Source organism: Felis catus, chromosome A1 (assembly GCF_018350175.1).
Source record: "Felis catus isolate Fca126 chromosome A1, F.catus_Fca126_mat1.0, whole genome shotgun sequence".
Taxonomy (NCBI): domain Eukaryota; kingdom Metazoa; phylum Chordata; class Mammalia; order Carnivora; family Felidae; genus Felis; species Felis catus.
The window spans coordinates 128,599,537-128,624,379 of record NC_058368.1 but is presented as its reverse complement, the minus strand read 5'-3'; the positions used below and the strand labels follow the sequence as shown (position 1 = coordinate 128,624,379).

The 24,843-nt window shown below is 36.7% G+C and overlaps 2 protein-coding genes across 8 annotated transcripts in view; one reads left to right on the top strand and one right to left on the bottom strand.

Moving 5' to 3' along the window:
• The window catches only part of NDUFAF2 (NADH:ubiquinone oxidoreductase complex assembly factor 2), a 172,001-nt gene extending 167,747 nt beyond the window's left edge, over positions 1–4,254 (bottom strand). The window contains exon 1 of the mRNA XM_019838168.3: positions 4,128–4,254. Coding sequence (XP_019693727.2) covers positions 4,128–4,254 — 127 coding nt within the window. The remainder of the gene's footprint in view (positions 1–4,127) is intronic.
• ERCC8 (ERCC excision repair 8, CSA ubiquitin ligase complex subunit) overlaps positions 4,253–24,843 on the top strand; it is a 62,231-nt gene continuing 41,640 nt past the window's right edge. For 3 of the 7 annotated variants that reach the window (XM_045061065.1, XM_045061071.1, XM_003981000.6), the window contains exons 1-4: positions 4,404–4,561; positions 15,524–15,619; positions 20,549–20,650; positions 24,445–24,568. In XM_045061065.1, coding sequence (XP_044917000.1) covers positions 4,485–4,561; positions 15,524–15,619; positions 20,549–20,650; positions 24,445–24,568 — 399 coding nt within the window. In that variant the 5' untranslated portion in view covers positions 4,404–4,484. Of the gene's footprint in view, positions 4,562–15,088; positions 15,307–15,523; positions 15,620–19,908; positions 20,008–20,548; positions 20,651–24,444; positions 24,569–24,843 lie in introns of those variants that run through there. The other 4 variants (XM_045061066.1, XM_045061070.1, XM_011282979.3 and 1 more) reach the window with 4 other exon arrangements.

The following is a 24,843-nucleotide window of genomic DNA, read 5'->3' as shown; positions in this document are numbered from 1 at the left end:
GTCTATCCCCTCACTAGCTTTCTCTAGTTCTACACTGAAGTCCACTAGCATGGGACTACCTTCTAATGTCTGTGGTATTTCCTACCCCTTTCAAGCCCGGACAAAGGATACTCTTAAACCATTCTTTCTGAAATTGTATTTATCATTCAAGGTGCTGATCAAATGTGTTCAGCTCCTTATCTCCCTAAATTCTCTCGGCTACAATTAAACACAAGGCACTCTCTTCCTTTTATAACATAGCTCTAATGGTCTGAAAGTTATTTCTTATAAAAAAGATAAATATGTCCCCTCTGACCAGAGTTCTAATTTAAATGTCTGCACAGATGAGCCTAATCTTTTTCTGTACAATAATCTTCCAAATATGTGAAGCTACTCCTAAATCTTCTCTTCACAGGATAAATCTCCTCAAGACTAACAGCTAATAGTCATAGATATGATTTCTAAAAATTTTCATCATTTTCACTACCTCTGTCTGGACACTCTGGATCTCTCCTGAAGTGTGATATCCAGAGCCAAACACAATACTTCAAATATTGTTTTTTGCAAATTTTGCATGATATTCATCTTCCTCCCCAAATTTGGACATTCACAATGTCTATTAGCAAATTAACAACTCAAAAATAGTCTTTCAGTAATAAACTTGTCATTTTTAACCGGTTGCGGATTTTTAATAAATGTGCAAAAGATAAAGGTGAAAATAATAAAACAAGGTTCAAAGAGGTTCTAGTCAGAATTGAGTATACAAGAATTTACTTTAGGAAGAAACTCCTTTTGAAACATGAGATAAATGAAACTAGATGGATAAAAAAGCAGAGATACTATAAATAAAAAGGGTGCAACATCAAAGGAAATTTCTACACAAAGTTTATTTGGGGACTCTTTTGCTAAGTACTCCACCATAAAGCAAGAAAACTTTCAATAAAAATATGTTAATTAACATCTTTTAATTAAAAAATGCCAACTAATAATGCTATATTCACAATCTTCTTATCCTGAAATGCCAAAATGCGTTTTAAAAAGTTAAAATTTCAACAATAAATTCTAAACTTAAATTCAACTGACTGGACAATATTCAAGAGATCTATTTTAAATTGCATAACTACCTTCGCTCTCATTAAATAATATCCTATGTGGAAAATACAGTAGTTCTTTAATGACTGGCACCACACTAATTAACTGAACTAAAAGAAAAAAGTCATTTCCTCTGAAGAGTTCTTAAATACTCTTCAGTGATCATGTTAAATGCTCAACAATTTATTCAATTCAACGAAAACTCAAGGAGACCTCTAAAGTGCTGTCTTTTATACAAAGGAAATAAGAAAGTTCAATGATTCATTTTCTGAAAACTTGCTTTAAAACAAACTAAGGATCTTTCCCCTTGATTTACAGTGGAAGGCTTAGGAAATGTGTAATGATATTGAGAGAATGTAATGTGTATCTGTGCCACAGGCCTAAAATATCTAAGAACTGAATGACACAGATATATCATATAGCAGCAACAATGATTCTCCTACATCATCAATAAAATCCTAATTTTCTCACAACCAAGAGTACATGAATTTGAAATATCAAGCTGATAGAAGTATAAATTTATAAGCACTTTAGAAAACAATCTGGTGTTATAAGATGGTTAAAGACCAACATATCCCTTGACTCACTAATTATGTTCTTAGAATACATGATTTTTTACATTTTAATCTTTCTTCAATGATATTATATTTTCACTGAAATGATACAATGAAGTTGATACAAAATTATAATAAAACCTTGGTTTGCAAGCATAATTCATTCCAGAAACATGCTTGTAACGCAAAGCACTTGCATATCAAAGCGAATTTCAAGAACCATTGGCGTTGTGAAAATGTGACATTCAGCATCATGTACTACTCATGTTGCAAGGCATCACTCATTTATCATGTTAAAATTTATTAGAAATTTTGCTTGTCTTGCAGAACACTTGCAGAACAAGTTAGTCCCAATCCAAGGTTTTACTGTATTTTTAATGGTCGCAAGATTTGAACAGATATTTCACTAAAGATCTGTGGATGCCAAATAAGCACATAAAAAGATTCTCAACATTATCAGTCATTAGGAAGGTGAAAATCAAAACCACAAAGACACACCACTATGCAACTAATAGAATGGATAAAATAAAAATAAGTAATAACAACAACAAAAACCTGACAATACCAGGTGCTACTGAGGATGTGTCACTAGAATTTTCTTAACATTGCTGGCAGGAATGTAAAATAGTATAGGCAATTTGGAAAAGTGAGGTAGTTTCTTATAAAGGTATATACACATGCACACAACTCAGCAATCTCACGCCTACGTATTTACACAAGAGAAATGGAAAATGATTCACATAAAATCCTGTATGTGAATGTTTATAGAAGCTTTCTTCACAATCACCAAAAACTAGAAACAACCCAAGTCCTTTGAGTAGTGAATGGATAAACTGTGGTACACCATCAACGAAATACTACTTAGCAATTAAAAGGAACAACTACAGACTGTGTGCGACACAGTCTAAGATTCATGGATGAATCTTAACTGTATTCTACTGTGTGAAATAAGCTAGACTTGAAAGACTACATCCTATGTAATTTCATTTATATAATATTCTGGAAAAGGCAAAATTATAGGGACCTAAAACAGATCAGTGATTGCCAAGGGCTGGTTATGGGGTGAAGGAATGAACTTCTAAGGGGTAGAGGGAATTTGGGAAGTGACAGAACCATTCCACATCTTCATTGTGTGATAGCTACGGGACTCTATGAATTTATCAAAAAACATAAAAACATACACCAAAAAGGATGAGTGTTACTGTATGTAAATTATACTTTAAAAAAGTCAACTGATGTTCTGCATATTTCTTTAATGTTCCTGACAACTTATGGAAAAAAAAAATCTTTCCTTCTGCTTGCAGTCTGTGAAGAAAGACCGTCAACATGCTACGTAGTTTCTTTGTGGACTTAAAAAAAAAAAGAAATAAAGACATATTCCCTGCCCTGAGAGTCTGGAAGCTCACTTGCGAAACAAGTCTAAGATGCTAAGCTACAGAAAAAGGCTAGGCAAAACAACTTTGAGTGATAAATCATGGAAAGCACTTTACATGTGCTCTAAGAGAAAGGATGGAAGAAGTAATTCCCTTTGACTAGAGTTAAAGGAAATGAATGGAACACAATTTAGTAAAATCCTTAGTGTTTCTCAATGCAACCATTATTATCGTCTCTAACTTTCAGATGAGGAGAATGAGACTTGGGAGGACAAATACTTCGTCCGTGTTCCCTCAGCTATTAGGTGTCAGGGCTGAAATTCTAATCCAAGCCCATCCGACCCCAAAACCTGAGATCTTTCGCATTGCGATGATGGAACAACACTGAAGAGGTTATCACGGCTGCTACGTGACGGGATTTGAGCAGACACGAACGTCCCCTAACTTTCCAAACTCCACTACTTCGTACGAATCTTAAGAAACACCACGGCTAGTGCAATGATCTTAAAGTGAGCTCTACGGGGTTTTGGAGTGCAAATTCGTGGGGAAGGTAACATGAAGCCTTGTGAGGATCTCTTCACGGTGCGCAGAGACCTACTTCTGATACGTTGGAGTAAGGTGACGCATGTGGCCAGCGCCCGAGAGGCTGAAAAAGGTAAACACCAAGAGGAAAAAGCCGAGGCGCTCAAGATAACACCGCTTCAATTAGAGAACGCTGGCCTGATCGCAAGGAGAGCACAAGAGGAGGAAAAGCTACTTTCCTGCCCTCCCAAGGCCCTCTGGTAAAAGACCTCCGTGGACTTGTCCCTGTCTGCGTCGCCCAAAGACCAGGACCAGGGCCGGGGCGTCCTCCGCCTGTGGGCTCTCTGCGTGGGGAGGACAGCTGCGTATGCTGTGCGGTGCTCTCGCGGGTCGCACCTTACCAAGGCACTGCAACCCAGGGACGGCGGGCACACACTCGACTGGGCCGCGGCGCAAAGCTCAGAGTGAAGGGGTTGGCGAGGTGAACGAACTTGCGCTGTCCCCCTAGATGACATCACAACTGTCGCACACTGTGTTAGTTGACTAGACGCTCTCACTTTCCCCTTATTTACTGACCAAGCAGCCGCTGCGCTCGCTGTCATCTCACCTCTCCAGTTCCTGTATCCCGGAACATAGTAGTATTTGTTCCCGAACCGGTCTGTGCCGACTTGCTCCTTCGCTTCCTTTGACAGCGCTCTCCATAAGGCACGGAACAAATCCTGAGACCAACCCATGCAGTCGGTACGGCTTTCAGCGCGAATCGCACACGGATCCGCCAGGACCCAAACACACGCGCTCTCTAGCCGCGGACCCCGCCCACCCACTTTAGCCTCACGCCCTTCTAGTAACGGCGCTCACCATTGGTCGGGTGTCATCTGGCTTGGCCAATGGGAGACCCCACTGGTACAGCCTCTGCGCTCTGTCATGGCGGCGTCCGGTGTTCAAGCCGGTGTGAAGGGACAGGATGTTAGGGTTTTTGTCAGCGAGACAGACCGGTTTGGAAGACCCTCTTCGCCTCCGGAGAGCGGAGTCCACACGGAGGTAAAGAAAACCTTACTTTTTTCTCAAACAGCCCATTCAAATCTGGACCAATGGCTATGTGAGTCTTGCCTCTCACTTTCCCGCTTCATAATCACTTTACCTCCACCATACTCGCCTTTAATCTCTTCTGTCTTGCGGCCGACGAAAATAAGATACCCTTTACATTCCTGTAGGCAGGTGGGTGCGCACTCGGGTTCTGGCGAAAATCCTTTCGTTTTACCTTACTCCTTCTCCCTCACATTACGTTTCCTCTCCACTTCCCAAGGAATAACTACTCTCCAAAGATTCCTTCATTCAGTCAGTCGACAAACGTAGTGAACTCCCACTTTTAGCCAAGCGTTATGCTAAGAGCGGAGTGTAGGCCAAGAACTGAACCAAGTTTAGCATGACTAGAGCAGACAAGGGGGGCGGTGACAGGAGATGAAGCTGGAAATGTAGTCCGGAGTTCAGTGATGAAGAGCCTTGTGTGCTTGGTGAAGAGGTATGAAGAGGATAATAAGGTGACAACTGTTGGATTTTGTCTTCTGCCTGGAGAGTGGATTGAAGTTGAGAGCAAGCAGCGAAAGTCAAGTTAGGTAACTGTTCTAGTTGTCCAGGAGAGAGCAGGCGGAAGCCTGAGCCAGGGAAGTAGCGGCGGTTGGGTCAAAGACAGTGAGGATATATGAAAAGTATTTAAGAAATAAAATCAACGAGCTATGGAAATTGTTTGGATATATAATAAATGGTGAAAAGAAAGGCGTCAACAATGATTCCCAGATAGTTGCTTTGTATAGCGGGGTGAATGATGATGGTATTCATGTAGATAGGACTTTCCAAAGGGGGGAACAAGTTTTATTGTAACTTTGCCCATACTGATTTTTTCCACATTACTTTCTCTCTTTTTTTTTTTTAAGTTTGTTTAAGTTTATTTATTTTGAGACAGAGACAGCATGAGTGGTGGAGGGGGAGAGAGAGAGAGAGAGAGAGAGAGAGAGAGAGAATCCCAAGCAGGCTCCACACTGTCAGCACAGAGCCTGATGTGGGGCTCAAACTCACAAAACCATGAGATCATGACCCGAGCTGAAACCAAGAGTCAGATGCTTAACCGGTTGAGCTACCCAGGCACCCCTCCCATATTACTTTTGAAGAACCTGTGACTTGGAGAGAGGAAGACAAACTTCATGATATATATTTGATGCTCAGAAGAAATTGAGAGATCTTTAACGTGAGATAGTATGTGAAGTGATGTGGGAATGAGATCACCTAGGCACTATTTGTAGAGTAAGAAAGGCAGTTCGGTGACAAACAATCTGAGAAAAATCAACGTGTTTTTTTTTTTAATTTTTTTAAATGTTTACTTTTGAGAGAGGGAGAGACAGAGTGCAAGTAGGGGAGGAGCAGAGAGAGAGAGGGAGACATAGAATCTGGAGCAGGCTCCAGGCTCTGAGCTATCTGCACAGAGCCCAATGCAGGACTCAAACTGACAAACTGAGATCATGACCTGAGATGAAGTCAGACGCTTAACTGACTGAGCCACCCAGGTGCCCCAAGAAAATCAACATTTAAACTTAGGCTGGGGAGTGTGTGGGTGGCTCAGTCAGTTAAGCATCCGACTTCAGCTCAGGTCATGATCTTGAGTTTGGGGGTTTGAGCCCCATGTTGAACTCCGTGCTGACAGCTAAGAGCCTGGAGCCTGCTTCAGATTGTCTCCCCCTCTCTTTTTGCCCCTCCCCCGCTCACACTCTCTCTCAAAAATAAACATTTAAATAAATAAATAAATAAAGTTAGGCGGAAGAAGACTTCAAAGAGGAGTTGAAGGAAAACCAGGGTGATGAAGTGTCATGTACACTAAAAGAAGACTGTTTAAGGAGGAAACCATGAAATGTGTCGTTTGCTGGCCCTAGCGCCCTTCTTTGCTCTCAGTGGTTCCCCATCCCATTATTCTCTCTATTCAATTTATTAATACTGAAATTGTATTATGTATTTATTTTTTTATTAGTTTATTGTTTTCTTAACCCTTATGAGAAAAAAGACATGAGAAAAGAGGCCTAGAAGAGTCTGTATTAAGCGGATGGTGTTATTCAAGAAATAAGAATTAAGAGGAATTAAAAGTATACATTATATCTAAACAGCAGGGTAGTCACGGATGGCCTTGAGAAGAGTATTTTCAGAAGAATTGTGGGAATAAAAATAAGATTTCAGTGAGTTGGAGAATGACAGAGGAAAGGAAGTGGGAACTGCCAACATTAATGACTTTTTCATTGTCGACTCTCTTTGAAGAGAAAAGCAGAGTATAGTTAGTTACTGAAAACTGATACATATGATTTTTTCTAATATCCCAAAAGAAGAACTCACCTGCTATATTAGTTATCAGTGGATGGGTAACAAAGTACCCCCAAAACTTAGCAGCTTAAGACAACAAAAGATTTACGGTAAAGCCCTGGTTTGTGAGCTTAATTCGTTCCGGAAACATGCTTGTAACCCAAATCACTTGCATATCAAAGTGAATTTCCCCATAGGAAATAATGGAAACTCAGATAATTTGTTCCACAACCCAAAAATATTCATATAAAAATGATAACGATACTGTATTATAATACGAAATAATAAAGAATACAAAATATAAAGAAAATAAACAAATGAACCTGCACTTTGAAAACCTTTGTGGCTGGTGTGAGGGAGACGAGAGAGGAGGGTTATAGTGTAGGATGACTCTCACTATCACTAATGGAATTACTGCTGTCTATTGGCTCAATGTAATCTTTTTCTGCATGGGAACCATTGTATATGCTCACGTGGATGTTGACTACAGTACAGTATTAATAAACTTCTATCATATACTGTATTTAATGAAACTGGCAGTAAGGCAGTAGAGGAAAGGGTGTATATCTACAGGCAGCCAGATCTAGAAGGAAGTAAAGCATTCCTAAGCTTACTCTGGTATGGAAAAGCAAAGGACTATCCTATCCTACCACAATTACAAACAGACAAAAGTAATAAACTATTGTAACGCATGATAATAATCTTTTGCCTGTTTTCACGAAGCAATTTATGTGTTTTGTATTCTAAAATGTTGCATCAGCTTTATATTTAGTATTATGCTTTTAGAATGGGAAAATATGTTTCAAATACTGCATGTAATTTTAACTAAATAAGTAAACATTAAATCTTTTTTAAGCAAGCTGATCTTTGATCAGTTTTAAACATGACTGATATTGCATCCACTGTTGTCCCCTTGTCCCCAACCCCAGTCAGTGCAGGGTAGGCAGCAATTCCTACTCAGCTCATTGATCCATTCTAATAAAAGCATATAGACATATCCAGAGTTTTTTATTTCAGTAATTCCAAGAACCCAAGTTTTATTTCAGTGACTGTAAAAACTCAAAATTTACTTTTATCAAAATTTGTCAGTCTTCTCTGATAATTTAGCTTGTTTCCACCAAGTAGTTCTGCGATTCTTCCATTATGATCAGTAAACATTGAAAAGTGAATGAACTTGCCTGTTGGACCTTTAATTTTTGTGAAAATAACTGTACTTTTTAAAAAAGAATCAGTATTATTTTTTAATCTAGTAAGTTCAGAAGTCTTATTATATCAGTAAAAATTTAAATCATGTCAGCTACTGAGAGTCTAAAACAGTGTTTTTTTTCAGTCTTTTAATTTTAAATAGTCCTTGATCTGAAGAAGCAATTAAGTAAAGCTCTTTGTTAAAATTCCGTGACCTAATTATTCTGATTATGCCATTTTATTTTATTAAGATTTATTTTTTGAAGTTTATTTATTTTTAGAGAGAGAGTGTGCACACACACAAGCAGGGGAGAGGCAGAGAGAGAATCCCAAGCAGGCTCCATGCTGTCAGCACAGAGCCCAATGCAGGGCTCAAACTTAACAACAGCGAGATAATGACCTGAGCCAAAATCAAGAGCTTAATTGAGCCACCCAGGCGACCCAAGATTTATTTTCTTTTTAGAGAGAGAGAGAGAGAGAGAGAGAGAGAGAGAGAGAGAGCGCTACCATGAACAGGGAAGAGGGGCAGAGGTAGAATCAGAAGCAGGCTCCACTCTCAGTGTGGAGCTTGGTGTGGAACTCAATCCCACGACTCTGGGATGGTGACCTGAGGGAATCAAGAGTCGGGTGCTCAACCAGCTGACTGAGCCACTCAGGTGCCCCTGCTTATGCCATTTTAATATGAGCTAATGAAATACAAATGCAGAAAGAGTTGCTATTCTTACAAAAACTACATAGACCACTTTTGAAATAATTTAAACAAATGGCTTAACATAAAATGCTGTTCAATAAGGTATATTGATTGAGAAAATGTTATAAAAGACTTGGGGAAAATACAAAACGATGGAACAGTTTTTCTCAACTTTGCCATAACACAGGAATCACCTAGGGTCTTTGGAAAAAGTGTTTGTGCCAAAGTTCCAACCCTAAAGATTGGTCCAGGCCACTGGGATTTCTTGAAAGCTCCCTAAGTCATTGTTAGGTTTAGCCAGGATTGACAACTGTTGCTGGAGAAAGATTCCACATTCATTTGCTTTGCATATGTCCAAGATTCCATATTCATTTGCTTTGCATATGCCTTAAATGTTTATTCAACTAAAACAAACAAGGTAATGAAAACATCTTTTGCGTATTTACCCAAACGGATTCAAAAATACTGATTCGAAGGGGCATATGCACCCCAATGTTTATAGCAGCATTATCAACAATAGCCAAGCTATATAGAAAGAGCCCAAATGTCCATCGACTGATGAATGGATAAAGAAGATGTGGTATATATAGTGGAATATTAGCCATAAAAAGAATGAAGTCTTGCCATTTGCAACAACATGGATGGAGCTAGTGTTTTGTGCTAAGTGAAATAAGTGAGAGAAGGACAAATACCATGTGATTTCACTCGTTAGAATTTAAGAAACAAAACAGATGAACATAGGGGAAATGCAAAAAATAGAGAGGGAGGGAAACCATAAGAGACTCTTCACTATAGAGAATAAACTGAGGGTTGATGGAGGGAGATGGTGGGGAATGGGCTAAGTACGTGATCGATTTTAAGGAAGGCACTTGTGATGAGCACTGAGTGTTATATGGAAGTGATAAATCACAGAATTCTATATCTGTAATCAATGTCACCATATATGTCAACTAACTAGAATTTCAATAAAAACTTGAAATCATAAAATGAGTTAATAAATAAAACATTTTAAGAAATCTCTGGAAATCATAGAATCATATAATTATGGGTATGGTTTATAAAGGAAAGATTATATGGCACTCTGTTCAGCACATTTAATTCTACTTCAGACAATTGGCATATAAATATTCAGGCAGTCCTTTCTTTGTGTACTGGTGCACATCTATAAAACTAATTGTGCTAACTGAACCTAGGAAAGGTAACTTTAATAATCGGTGGAGAAACTATTATTCTGTGGTATTTAAAATTTCTTTGTCAAACACTAACCTTTTATTGTCAGTCATAAATACATAAAAAATGAAAAAAACAGTAAACCTTTAGTACACGTTAATGTAAAACATTAGAAACAATTTGAACTACAGTTCTCTCTTTATATTAAAAAAAACAGGGGCAGTGCCTGGGTGGCTCAGTTGATTAAGCATCCAACTTCGGCTCAGGTCATGATCTCGCAGTATGTGAGTTTGAGCCCCACATCTGGCTCAGAGCCTGGAGCCTGCTTTGGATTCTGTCTCCCTCTCTACCCCTCTCCCACTCATGCTGTCTTGCACGTGCTCTTTCTCTCTTTCTCTCAAAAGTGAATAAACATTAAAAAAAATTTTTTTTGTTTTAATTAAAAGAAACAGGGTGCCTGAGTGGCTCAGTAGGGTAAGTGTTCAATTCTTGATTTTGGCTCAGGTCATGATCTCACTGTTTGTGAATTCGAGTCCCATGTCAGGCTTTGGTGCTGACAGTGGGGAGTCTGCTTGGGATTCTCTCTTTCTGCCCCTCTCTCTGCCCCTCCCCTGCTCACCCTCTCTCTCTCTCTGAATATTTTCATTGTATAACTTATAATACAAGTAGAGCATCTTCTCTATATCTTGCCTAATTATCATTCTTTCTAAGTCTGAATCAGATTTGAACATTTTATCCTTTGCATTTCAATGTCGTGAAATATCTCTGAGAGGTTGTTTTTTTTCCGTTTTTTTTTTAATGTGAGTGTTTTTGCCAGTGTTGTTTCCTCTAGGACATCCTTAGCCTTTTCATCACAACCACTTTTCATCATTTATTTGGGTAGGTTCACTCACCTGCATTGATTTCCTTAGTGTGCCTCTTTAGACTTTGTCAGGTGGCCATAGTGTCAACATTTCCACAGTCAGCTATTTCTTCTGTATTTCCATTTGCAGTCCATTTAAGTTTTACTTCCAGCATTATCACTTAGCGTTTCTTTGGTGCTCTTTCATTTTGTTGAGCAATTCTCTCTTATAATTACCCATTTTTCTAAAATTTCTTACAGGATTATCTCAGAAGCACAGACCTTTACAGTTTGTGTGTGAACTGAATAACAAATGCACAGTAACCAATCACTTACAGACTTTGAAAGAAGTCATGTAAATTGGTCACAAGCTATGATGTGCATGTTATTTTTGTAGTGATTTGTGGGCTGTAAAGGTAGTATCCAACTTTGTGTTTTATGCTGTTAGTCATGGTTAACATACTGTAGTAAATGACTTTTGAGCCACATTGTTGGGGGTCTGGTATTTAACTAAATCCTGGTTCCTGAAATTCTGTGTTTAGTTTGCAGATTGTGCAAAGTGAGGACTGCTTGTATATTTAAGTTAAGATAAAGCATTTAAAGTAGGGCTTCTTTTTAAAGAAAGTGATGTCTTTGCTTAACTAAACAACTGCATAGTCATATTTTATTTAAAGATGTCTACTCTAATTTGCCCCAAGGTCTTCCTTGTCAATGATTAAAGACAAAAGCATGAGCACTGATTTGCAAAGTTTATAATTCCTAACCCCAGTTTTTTTCACAACATTCTTGAGGTATATTTGACATATAATAAACTGCACATTTAGTTAGAGAAAACAGTTTGATGAGTTTTGACATACATATACACTTTTTAAACCATTACAATCAGGATAACAAATATCCATAAGCCAAAAATTTCATCATAATTCCTTTTCTTTCTTTCCCTGCTTCATCCTGTTCTGCTCCAGGAAACCACTCCTCTGCTTTCTGTCAGCATATATTACTGTTCATATGCCAGAATTTTGTATAAATGAAACTATGTTTTGTCTGACTTTTCATTGAGCATAATTATTTTGAAATTTCTCCTTTTGATTCCTTTTTATTGGTAAGGAATATTCTCTTTTCTGGATATATAACAGTTTATCCATTCACTTTTTTTTTAATGTTTATTTATTTTTGAGAGAGACAGAGTGCAAGCGGGGGAGGGGCAGAGAGAGAGAGAGAGAGAGAGAGAGAGAGAGAGAGAGAGAGAATCCGAAGCAGGCTTCAGATTCTGAGGTGTCAGCGCAGAGCTGGATGTGGGGGCTGGAACTTGTGAACAGGGAGATCATGACTTATGCTGAAATCGGATGCCCAACCGACTGAGCCATCCAGGTGCCTCTATCCATTCAGTTCTTGGTGAACATTTAAATGTTTCCAGTTTTTGGCTATTATATATAAAGCTACTGTGAATGTTCATGTACAAATCTTTGTGTGGATACATGTACATATCTTTGTGCTTTTATTTCTCTTGGATCCATGCCTAATTTTTGAATGACTAGAGTATATGCTTCACTTTTTTTTTACGTATTTATTTATTTGTTTTTATGTTTTTCTTTTTTATTTTTGAGAGAGAGACAGAGACAGAGTATGAGTGGGGAAGGAGCAGAGAGAGAGGGAGATAGAGAATCGGAAGCAGGCTCCAGGCTCTGAGCTACCGGCCCAGAGCCTGACACAGGGCTTGAACTCACGGACAGTGAGATCATGACCTGAGCCAAAGTCAGATGCTTAACCAACTGAGCCACGCAGGCGCCCCTTATTTATTTATTTTGAGAGAGAGAGAGCAACAGCGCCAGCAAGGGAGGGACAGAGAGGGAATCCCATCTGGCTCCACCCTATCAGCGCAGAGCCTGACATGGGGCTCAAACCCACGAAACCACAGGATCACGATCTGAGATGAAACCGGGAGTCAGAGGCTCAACCAACTGAGCCACCCAGGTGCCCCTATGCTTCACTTTTTAAGAAACTGGTAGTTTTGTAAAAACTTACATTCCCACCAGTGGTGGATGAGTGTGCTAGTTGCTCACATTCCTTTCCTCTTTTTTGGGGGGTGGGGGATTATTTAAACATTATTTAATATTCGATTTTAATTAATCTCTTGTGACATCTCTTTATATGATATTTTTGATGATTGTTCTAGGAATTATAAAATACCCACTTTCATTCTCTCCTTAGAATCTGTAGTTTACTGCTTCATTTGGCATATAGAAATTTTACCACTTTTAACCCTCCACCATTGTTGTCTTTACATATTATATTGTGAACCCCATAAGACAATGTTATACATTTTTTTCAACTGTCAAGCATACTGTAAGGAGAGTTGTCTATTATATTGGCCTAGATATTTATGATTTCTTTTGCTCTCTCTTCAATCCTGATGTCCCAGGTTTCCTTCCTGTATCATTTCCCTTCTGTCTGAGGAACTTTGTTTAGCTCTTCTTTTAGAACATGAACCAAAATTCCTAGCATGAACATGCATGTTCCTAACATGTAGCAAAACTCCATACTCTCAGATATTCATCACAATGCACCTTGTTTACTCCATAGAGTTTAGGCACAGAGAACCATTCATATCCAGGAATAATGGGAACCCTCCTGAAATCCCAGAAGCAGACAAAAGCCAATCTTGTAGGTAGACCTTTCTAAGGATAGCAGTCTCTGGCCTGCTATATTAACTTTTTTTGCACACCTTGTCTCCATCTACACACACCATATCCTCATTTCCCTGTCGCATTACCCTCCTACTTTCCTTAATTTAACCCCTCTTAGTTCATTAAAACTTCAGTCCTAAAGTCTTTAGTTTGGGCAGAGGTAGGCTTCCATACACTGGCAGGGATTAGATTGGTCTAAAGTGATAATGCAGACCCTAACCAGGTTGAGGAGGTGCTCTTAAGTGTGGGGACTGACCAGCCCAGACAATGGAGTGTTAGGGGAGGTAGAAATCAAAGCCCAAGCCTGGTGAGCAGCATTCTTTTTGGGGATGGGGATGATATTGGTGACAGGAGGTCGGTTACATATAATGATATTGATCAAAGAAATATATTCATGATAATGAGAGCCACATTTCTCACTGTTCAGAGAAAGGAACTCAAGGAAGGGATGATTACCTTTGTTTATGTTTGTATATTATTTTACTGGTTACAAGAAGCACACATTAATGATATAATCTGAAAAATCATCAAATAGAAAAACATTTTAAGAAGAAATGGAAATTTCAATGGAAAATGTGAAAAATTATTTTGTGGTGAAATGTTGAATCTCAGAGATAGCAGAACAGCATAATGGTCTGGAGAAAAAGGATCAGACTTCAGATCCAGTTCACCCAATTATTAGATGTATGACCTTGGGAAGATTAGTTATGTCTTAGTTTTATAATCAGGAAAAGCAGTTAATAATGTAACCTACCACCTAGGTTACCACTTATTACACTTACTATTACCACTAATTACAGAGTCAGTGAACAATAGGCTTTTAATATTAGCTGTAACTGTTATTGATCAAGGTCAGACAAACAGTAAGTGTTAGACTGGATATTTGAACCTAAGGCTAAACTTGTTCCACAAGACAAAGCCACATGTATATCTTCATTTTTTTCTATTTATTTTTTAAATTTTATTTAAATTCAAGTTAACATATCCATGTATATCTTTAAATCAAACATTTGATATTGCTAAAATGGTTACTAAAATGTTTACAATTACTAATACTGCTACTGTGAGTGCATAAAAGTATCAGTTTGTACCTTTTCTAGCAGTGTGCATTGTTATTTTTTTTAAATAAAACTACCAATTAGGCTAAAAATTTTCATGTAAGTAAGCATCATGTTGATCAATAATGAATTTAGAAATCATTCTGGTTAAATTAATGTAAATGTTCTTTAACATCCAACAGATTAAGACAAATTCTAATATTTAACCTTCACTGGGCTCTTACTATGTGCTAGTCATTGTGATGAGCACTTTCCGTGTATTAACTCATTTAATGTTAATATCCTCTCCAGAATAAGGATAGCTTACAGTTAGGTAATATCAGAAATTTCATTCATCTTAATTTGTAAGAGTACTTATTAACTATTTTGACTTATAGATATTTAATTGTGTTTTTAAAAATGTGCTTAATTGTTGAATTAAACATCCTCATCATGTATTTCTGCCTAAGGCATAAGAAACACCAAATACTGTAATTTAAGCTTTTGTCCACTAGGTGTCCTCAGTTAAGTTTAAGATACCAGAATTTAACTTTTTCTTCATGAACATTTCAGTCTGTAAATATCTTAATGAAGTACACCCATTATTTTTTTAAGCTTCTTTTTAAGTTTATTTACTTATTTTGAGAGAGAGAGAGAGGCGAGAATCCCAAGCATACTCTACAGTGACAGCACAGAGCCCAGTGTGGAGCTTGAAGATCATAACCTGTGGCATACCAGGAGTAGAATGCTCAACCAACTAAGCCACCCAGGTGCCTCAAAGTACACCCTTTAAATGAAGTTTAAAATAATGCTTCAGGAGAAATTCCATATATGTAAGTGTTAGTACTGTTGATATTTTTTAAATTCATGTAAGGTCTTTAAAAATCTGTAAATATCTTTGAATGTGTGGTAGAATATTTAAACATTACTTGCAATTTTTGCAATATGTGTAATTTTGGTGAAGTAAGGACGTTTTTAATGTTTAAATTACTTTTTTATTGTTCTGTCTTTCTTCCCCCCTCCCCTTTCCATTTTTATATTTTATTCAAGGGTTTTGGGACTGGAGTTAAACAAAGACAGAGATATTGAAAGGATCCATGGCAGTGGAGTTAATACCCTTGACATTGAACCTGTTGAAGCAAGATAGTAAGTTTATTACACTTATACATTTTTTGTCAAAGTGAGATGCAGTCAAATCTTGCTTTCTGATTACTTATGTTAATGGTTCCATAAAAATTAGTAAAATTTCTAAATTGTAGCATTTTAAATCTGACATTACTGATTTAAATAAACACAAAACATTACACTCTTAAAATGTTGCCAGGTAAACATTTCCAAACTACTTTATTTTATTTTCTTTACGTTTATTTATTTTGAGGGAGAGAGAGAGAGAGTGTACCGTGCATGTGCCAGCAGGGGAAAGGCAGAGAGAGAGAGAGGGAGAGCGAGAGTACCAGGCAGGTTCTGTGCTGTCAGTGCAGAGACAGATGCAGGGCTCAGTGTCACGAATTGTGAGAATGTTCATTGTGAAGTCAACAGAATTGAAACTTTTTGATTGCAGAGGGCTTTTAAGTGCTGGATTGTGTGTCTTAAGTGCCATTTTAAAATAGAATTGCTAAACCATGAGAGAGTCTTAAATATAGAGAACAAACTAATGGTTGCAGGGGAGGTGAAAGGGCATGGGCTAAAAGGGTGATGGGCATTAAAGAGGGCACTTGTTGGGACGAGCACTGGTAAGTCTGACTGATAAGTCATAAATCACTAAATTCTACTCCCAAAACCAATAGTACACTATATGTTAACCAACTTGAATTTAAATAAAAAAAAAATAAAAGGGGGCCCTGGGTGGCTCAGTTGGTTAAAAGTCAGACTCCGGCTTAGGTCACGATACTCTGGTTCAGGTCATGATTTCAGTTTGTGAATCTGAGCCCAGCATTTGTCTCGCATGATGTCTCTGCCAACAGCCCAGAGCCTGCTTCGGATCCTGTTTCCTCCTCTCTCTGCAGAGAGAGGAGGGAAAGGGAAAAGAAAAGTAAAGAAAATACAAATATGAAGAAAAAACAGAGTTGCTACTCTAAAGGAGTCTAATGGGAAAACAAACATAAAAAGTGAAAGTATATGTTGGAGAATTAAGCTTGAAAAATCCAGACCTGTATTTGAGCTCCTCCTGTCTTTACCACTTGGCAGCTGAGTGACCTTGAGCAACATACCTAACCCTTTTAGTTCTCAGTTGCCTTAGCTATGCAATGCCAAAAATAATAACTACGTTACAAATTTGTTGTCATTTAAATGAGATTATATGTGTATCATGCTTAGCATAGGACCTGGCATATCATTAGAGGTTGCCCCCACTCCTATTAATCAAAAGCTTATCACCTATGCTTTTACTCCTTTCAGTCCATTCTCCACACAGCAGCTGATGCTTTAAAAAATGCAGATATCAACATGCCATCCACCCACTTAAAACTCCTCTTGATCCCACATTGTTTTACAAGAACGTTCAAAAATCTTCATGTGGTCTGTAATCAGAACAACTGTAAAGTAACTAAGGTTTGTTGTGTCATGTTACATATAACATCACCCCAGAATTTTTATATTATAATGAAGTGTTATTACTATTTACATTAAAATCAACCAGATAGGTTCGATAGAATTGTTTTTTATTTTCAGCTACTTGTCATACTCCCACCTAGTAGTATATGAGAAACACGTACAGTGAACATATTCTCACTTTAACGCATGGTGAAATCTAAAAGGCGATCTGTGATAATTATTTCCTTTGTTCTGAATTTTTCCACATGCAACATAGTACCTCCCATTCAAGGTCCACTGTGGGCTATTTGCTTATAAAATAATGACATGAACAGTAAGTGATAGCTAATTTTTTTTTTTTTGGTCATGGGTGCTGGTGGAAAAGATACTAAGTACTGCTCCAGCCAGCCATTTGGAATAGAGATCACTTGTCTGACCTGTGAAGTACATGAAGCTACTAGGCTACTAGTTGACAGAGTCAATGAGAAATATGGGAAATTACAGATTATATGTTCATAAAATATGTGGAAAATACAGGCTGAGGAGTCTTTTTACAGAGCATATTGAGAAAAGTCAAGATTCTCAATACAGTTTTTTCCCCCAGTGAATGGTAAAAATCTGTAACTATTTCAGATGTTTGCTAAGACTTGTTTTTTGCATTAAACCCTTTTGACAGCAAAGAGTAATAAAAAGATCTGTTTAATGGAAAATTAAATATTGATGTCTTTCTCAAGAAAACCAGTGCACATGTAATTTGTTCAAAATGCTTTTTAATATTTTCCAACCACCATGAGAGTTGTGATATCACTGAAACCAGAGTCGAAACCAGAATATACACATCTGATAAAGAAAGATTTATTTCCAAAGTTAGGAGTTATTTTAAGAAGTCTACCTGAAAATAATGTTTTAACAAGTACAGTTGCATAAAGTACATTTGCACACCATTCTATGAAGCTCAAATTTTCTTTGATATCTTCTAAATTCTTCTAAGTTAATTTTATTAATTTTGTAGTTGTTAAAAGTTATAAATATTTTCCTATATACACACTTAGTTAACTACAAAAGTTTTATAGTGAACACATTAGCATGGCATTACTTGCTGTCTTTCTTTACTACCCATCATTGACCAGATTTTTAGAACTGTCTCAGCAAAGAACTTTGAAGAACTACTTTTAAATTAACCTTATTGTTCTACAAATTGGTATTGAATTTTTCTTAAAACAAGTCTATAAATCAATGCTTCTTGAACATGCTCCTGGCTCTTGAACCCTTTATAACTGGTGTACAAGATAAGGAGCTTGTACCAGAATGTAAATTTAGTATATCACTAAGCACACAATTTAGATTAGCTGAGATATTTTTGGTAGCAAGATTTTCTCAGTGAGGAAAGAATTGTGTTCATTTCTGGCACAAGATCCTTATCTTGCATGTTAAATAACAAACTGAAGAGGGCAACATAAAAAAATGAATGTATAATACTTCTAACAAGTATAATTGATCAGATATCCCCCCAAACCCCAAAATATGGATGAGTGGGAACAAATCACTGATAACTACTAGGTCTGTGTCGTATCATTGTATGTCAAAAGAGGCAATGAAAGCCAGTCTAATAGACCTGATAACTCCAAAATAAGAGTTAGTTGAAAGTTTAGCAAGCTAATTTCACCACAGTGGATGACACTGGAGAGGATGACATACTCCCAATCATTAAGGGGTTCACAGTAAGACTGGAAGGGGCTGGACCAGTCTGGGCCCTGTAATCTCTCCACCTAATCAACTTAAGAATTCCTAAAAGACAAAACTGAGGAGAAACTGTTTGGAATAGAATCCAAATTGAGCATTAGAGGGACCACAGAAACAAAAAAAGATGGCCCAGGTAAAAATTGGGGAGGTGAATAGAACCAAGAGTTCTCTGAAAGTGAGCTACCATGTTTTGAACCATCTTATAAAAAAAGAGGAGGATATCCTAGAGATACAAAATGTAAATATTATTCTAAACCAAGCCTCCCTTTTGAAAGTTGAAGAAAATTTAGTATAAACATGAGCAAAATAATAGGATTAAAATCAAACTCCATTCAAAATTAGTGTAAGAGCAAAGGGACTAAGTAATACCCTTATAGTAGTTGTGCCAGAAAAATATACCCACAAAATAGGTGAAAACCCTAACCTAATATTTCAAAACTAGCTAAAAGTCATTTTAAAAAGATACAAGATGTGAAAGAATAACAAGTTGGAATTAGGAAAACTTGTAAATGAGATGAACAAACTCAAGAAAAAATGATAAATAAAAGAAAAATGTTTCAGAAATGAAAACTAAAGCATAAGGTACATAAGCAAATGAATACAAGAGGCAGTACCCTAGAAATAGAAAGTAGAAAGGGGGAAATTTCTAAAAATCAAAAAGAAATGGACAAAGACAAAGGATTCAAGAGATAGGGACATACTTGGAAGATAGGCAAAGAATAGCTAGCATCCCATATAATAGGAATTCCCAGAGATGATACGCAAAGGAGGAGAATAGAGTCAATATTAAATCTATAATCCAAGAAGACTTTCCTAAAATAAGTCAGATCTGAAACTACATATAAAGGAAAGAAAATCATATTTTAACTAAAACTGATTTGGGGCTTTATACCAAAGAAATGAAGTTTCTTGTCTGAGATCTTCAAGGAAATAGTGTGAATCAGGGATTGGATATCCAGCCAGACTGATTTTCAAGTACAAAAGAAGAGACAAATTGTCAGTAACATACAAGAATTCAGGGACTCTTGCACTCACTAGCCCTTTCCTAGGAATTTACCAGAGAGTAAAATTACAGAACCAGAACGAGTAGAGAGACAGAAACATGAGGTTTGACTCTGAGTAATAAGAGTAACAAGTGGCAATACTTTATTTGTCCATAGATCTCTCTGTCTTTTGTGGTAGATTGTAGACCCTGGAAAAACAGAAACTATGCCTGCCTTGTTTGCAGTTATGCTAGCAGGTGCTCAAAGTTGAATGAAGTGAGTAAATGTGTTTTTAATAATAGAGGGAAGGAATCTAACATTTATTGATCCTTTATCTCTTTGAGGCCATGTAAACCTCACTTGTGTTTAACTTACACAACTTCTTTATGATTTGGATGAAAATGCACCCTTTTTCACAAATGTTAAAAGGCTTAGTAACTTGCTTAGAGTCACATCGTTCCTTGTTAACAGCTAGTCTGTCTGGTTCCATTTTCCTTTAGCACAATTTTAATTAGGACATTAAGAATGACTTCGTAATAATTAAGATAAATCTTTTGCCATCTTGTTTCTACTGTCCATTCTTTTTGGAATTATAAAGATAAACTTTAAATGATCACAGATTGAATCTTTCTGTATTCATTCTATAAATACTAGAATGAGAAATTTTAGTTTATTAAAGTCTATGTTAATGACAATTTACTCTGTATTTGTGGGCATAATACCTTTGGGTGTTTATAGATCACTAATTTTCAAAAACATGTAATAAGTAAATGCGGTACCTAAGATGATAAATTAATGTGCACTTTTTTATTATTAGCATGTTATCAGGTGGTTCAGATGGTGTGATTGTACTTTATGACCTTGAGAACTCCAGCAGACAACCTTATTACACATGTAAAGCAGTGTGTTCCGTTGGCAGGTGTGTATTAAAAATGTAATTCATGAATGTATAAACAATTTAGTACTTTTGCATCAAATACAAACCATAACAATAGCAGTCATATGATGGTCTCCAGCAGGTTGTTCACATGACATTTTTTACATGGATATCCCTTGACATTTTTTTTTTTTAAATAACAACTGAAATTCAGGCATAGCTGTTTTTAACATGAGACTTCCTCAAAACAACTTTGGTATCAGTTTTCAAAAGGAATTTATATAAAAACTTCTGATTATGTCATTTTTGTTATACACCTACATAGCACTCCGGTAACTCATTATAGTTGTAGTACCATTTAGCATAAGACTTTTTATAAGTCTTTCAGCTAATTATAAACACGAATTACATTTTTTCAACTGATATTAATAGGGTAGAAAGTTTAAAAGATTAATGGATAGAAGCAGTAAATGTACTGGTAGTCCCTCACCAAACACACACCTATGCACACCTGCACGCAAGTGTCTTATCTCCATACTTACTCAAAGCTGCCAAACTTAACATACCTCTCTTTGTCATTAGTCTTCTGACTATTGTAATTTGTTCGTAATGGCCGCTTAATTCTTTTTTGTCATCTGTATCTGATCCAATATTGAGCACAGCTTTGAATTAACAGAGAGAATGGGTGTTGGGGAAATGCTTTCAAAAGGAAAAACTTCATGAACATTAATGTCAACAACCATTCTGTATTAATGCTGTTCCCAAAGCACTTGAGTAGATACATAAGTCCATGTGATATTTGGGAGGAGATTTACAATTGTTGGCTCTGGTGCTTCACTTTGAAAATAAAGATTTGGGAAACAATTTCTCTGAACTTCAGGTTATTTATTGTTTTTTAAAGATAATTATACCTGTCCTCTCATTCTTGTAAGTTTTTTGTGGGACTGAAACGAAATACTGTCTTTTAAAAAGCATGTTAAAAACCGTAAAGCAATATAGTTACAGGGTCGCTTGGTACAGAACAAAGATAACACCTCATATAGTGTGAAACTTGGTTTCTAAGAGGCCATTTACACCATTTTATGCTCTCACTCCACTCTCACCAAAAAACAAAAAACCAAAACACTTATATTTTAAAATGTAAGACAGTCATATTAATTCATTTTCTCTTCTTTTATCTTAGCTAACATTTTAACTTTATTTATTTTGTTATATATTAAAATGGTATTTTCCTGTATACCACATGTATTTACTGTTATCCTGAGGAACTGTGATCTACTTTCTGGTATATAAAGTCAAGTAAATGCTTTGTGTATCAGTCTTCTGTTTTACCATGACATTCTTCTTGGATTCAGTCTCTGTCCTTAAAAGCATAACTTTGAATGTAAATGGGCATACAGTGAGCATGTTTGCAAAATGAGTTAAAATAGCATTTTATATTCAAACACTTTATAATCTAACTGTACAAAATAATTTTACTAAAAAATTTTATGAAGTTAATGTGGCTCAGATTGCTGATATTTATTTTTGTGTTACTTAATGTGTGTATTCATTAAATGTGAATGAGAATAACAGGTCATTCACAGTAAGATAATAATTTAATATTCTGACCTATTTTAAAATTAAATTTAAAATGTAAATGAGCTTTTATTTGTAATCGCTGCATTAAAGATTTGTTTTACTATAACCAGAAAATCTTGGCATACATCAAAATTCTTAGGAGCAAATAGAAGTCAATTCTGCTTATTTTAAGGAGAAATTTATTGGAAAGATACTTAGTATCTCATGTAACTGGTAGGAAGGTGGGAGAATCAGTGTGCAAAATGAGCAGAAGGTAAGTGAAACTATGGCGGAGACAACAGTCAGGATCATACCACAGGAACAATTTAGTTTGGATTCTGCTACATGTCACCAACGCAGACTCTTAACTCCACAACTATGAATAATTGTTAAATATCCCTGGGTTTTGCATTACTAGCTGGAATTTTAGAGTTCTAGGCAGGCCTGAGAAAGCTTAGGACACATGTCGATGCCATTACTGCCAAATGAAAGGGAAAGAGAATATCTGGAGTCCCTAGCTTTCTGTAAAGGCAGTAAAACAAAGGAGATGTTCCCCAGATAGGAAGAGTTTGGATCCAACTTTTAAAAAATTTCCACCTATCCACTAAGCAGCCAAAAAGGCAAGTATCTACTACACAACCAAAATATAATCATCCCTTTCCCGAAAGATCCTCAGTCTACTTACCACATCCAGCTTCAGTTCAAGATAATGTCCATTTTTCCACTAGTTTTACATATGATCTTTTATATGTATGATCAGTTTTTACATATGATCAGTTTATAGTTAACTTATATGAAATAATGGAGGTAAGAGAGAGGAAAGAAAAGGAAAATCAGTTAAAATATATAAATTATACGTGACATAGAATGGAATTATGGGTAGACACTACAGCCTTTGTATTTTTGCGGCTTTCTCAAAGCCAGAACTAATACTTAAAGGCTTTCCTTCTTCGTGTTCTCATTCATTCAGGTGCTTAAGGTCCTTTACTGTTTATTGTAATCCAAACCTTCATCGTAAGGAATCGGAAGTCATGATGTCCTATCTGCATAGGATTGCAGTAGTCTTCTGTTAACTTTTGTTTGTTAATTTTGTTATGGAAAATTTCTAGCATATACAAAAGAAGAGAATAGTGTATGAACTAGGTACCCATCACCTAGCTTCAGCAGTTATCAATCATAATGAATCTGGTTTCATCTCTAACGCCACCTACCCACTGAGTATTGTTTGAAACAAATCCCAGAAGCATATTATTTCATTCATTATTTTTTTTTTATTTTATTTTTGAGAGCAAAAGAGACAAAGCACGATCAAGGGAGGGCAGAGAGTGAGAGAGACGCAGAATACGAAGTAGGCTCCAGGCTCTGAGCTTGTCTTTACAGAGCCCGACGCGGGGCTCGAACTCACAAACCGTGAGATTATGACCTGAGCTGAAATCAGACTCTCAACCGACTGAGCCACCCAGGCACCCCTCATTCATAATTGTTTATATCTCTAAAAATTAAAGTCTATAAATGTAGCCATGATACTGGTATCTCACACAGTAATTCCAGGTTTTAATACCTACTTGGAGTTCAAATTTCCATCATTGTCTGATAAGTGTTACTTAACAGCCAGTTTGTGTGAATTTAGGTTTAGTAAAGTGACACATATACCGTATTGATCACCGGTTCAGAATACATACTGCATCCTTTAGTATATCACCCTCAAAAGATGTTGTATTGTAGCTGATATCATAACCTAAGTCTTCAACAGATCATGCTTCTATGGCTGATAGGTTACAAAAGAGTGGTGCCGTGGACATCTACGAATTGCATTCTTATGTCATTGAGTAAGTTACTTGATCAGAATCAATATTGTGTGAGATACTGTGGATCTATGTGAGGCATTCAACAGTTCTAAGAATCATAGTACTAATAAAGCGGTATTTGAGAAAAGCAAATCCAAAACCAGAATAGGTATCTCTTCCAATAAGGAAAAATCACTGCCCCCTCCAGGAAGAGGTCCAGTGTAGCTAATTCCTCTAGGTTCAAGTACAGAAATAGGAAGTTCTCCATTTTATAAACTTTAGTGGGAAGCAGGCCTCCGCAATACACTAGAGAAGGCTGAAAGTAGAAGTGCCTGGACATTGTCCTTCTTTGGACAGCTGGGATGTAGACCTGTGATAGAGGCGTGGCCATTCATATTGTCCTACTTGAGACTGCTACTTGTTAATATAGTATCAGTTTTGAAACTCACCTAAGTCAAGTATTCCTAAAGTTTAATTGCTATTTTGTAGAAACCATCCTGATGTTCACAAATACAGTGTGGAGACTGTACAGTGGTATCCTCATGACACTGGCATGTTCACATCAAGCTCATTTGATAAAACTCTGAAAGTGTGGGATACAAATACCTTACAAGTGAGTATATTAAAACCTTTCTAAATAGGTTGAAGGAAAATCTGTAAATGGGGGTAGTGATTTTACTTTATAGAATGGTTGTAAATACATGGATATATGTAAGATACCCAGAAGAGTGGTTAGCAAAAAACATGAACTATTATTATCTTCATTATTTGAAAACTATTGTTTAGTGATCTAAGGAAGAAAATTGGGTTTATCTTCTATTGACCTAAAACCTTAAAGGAAAAGAAAGTTACTAATATTGCTTAGTAAAGATAGACACTAAATAATGG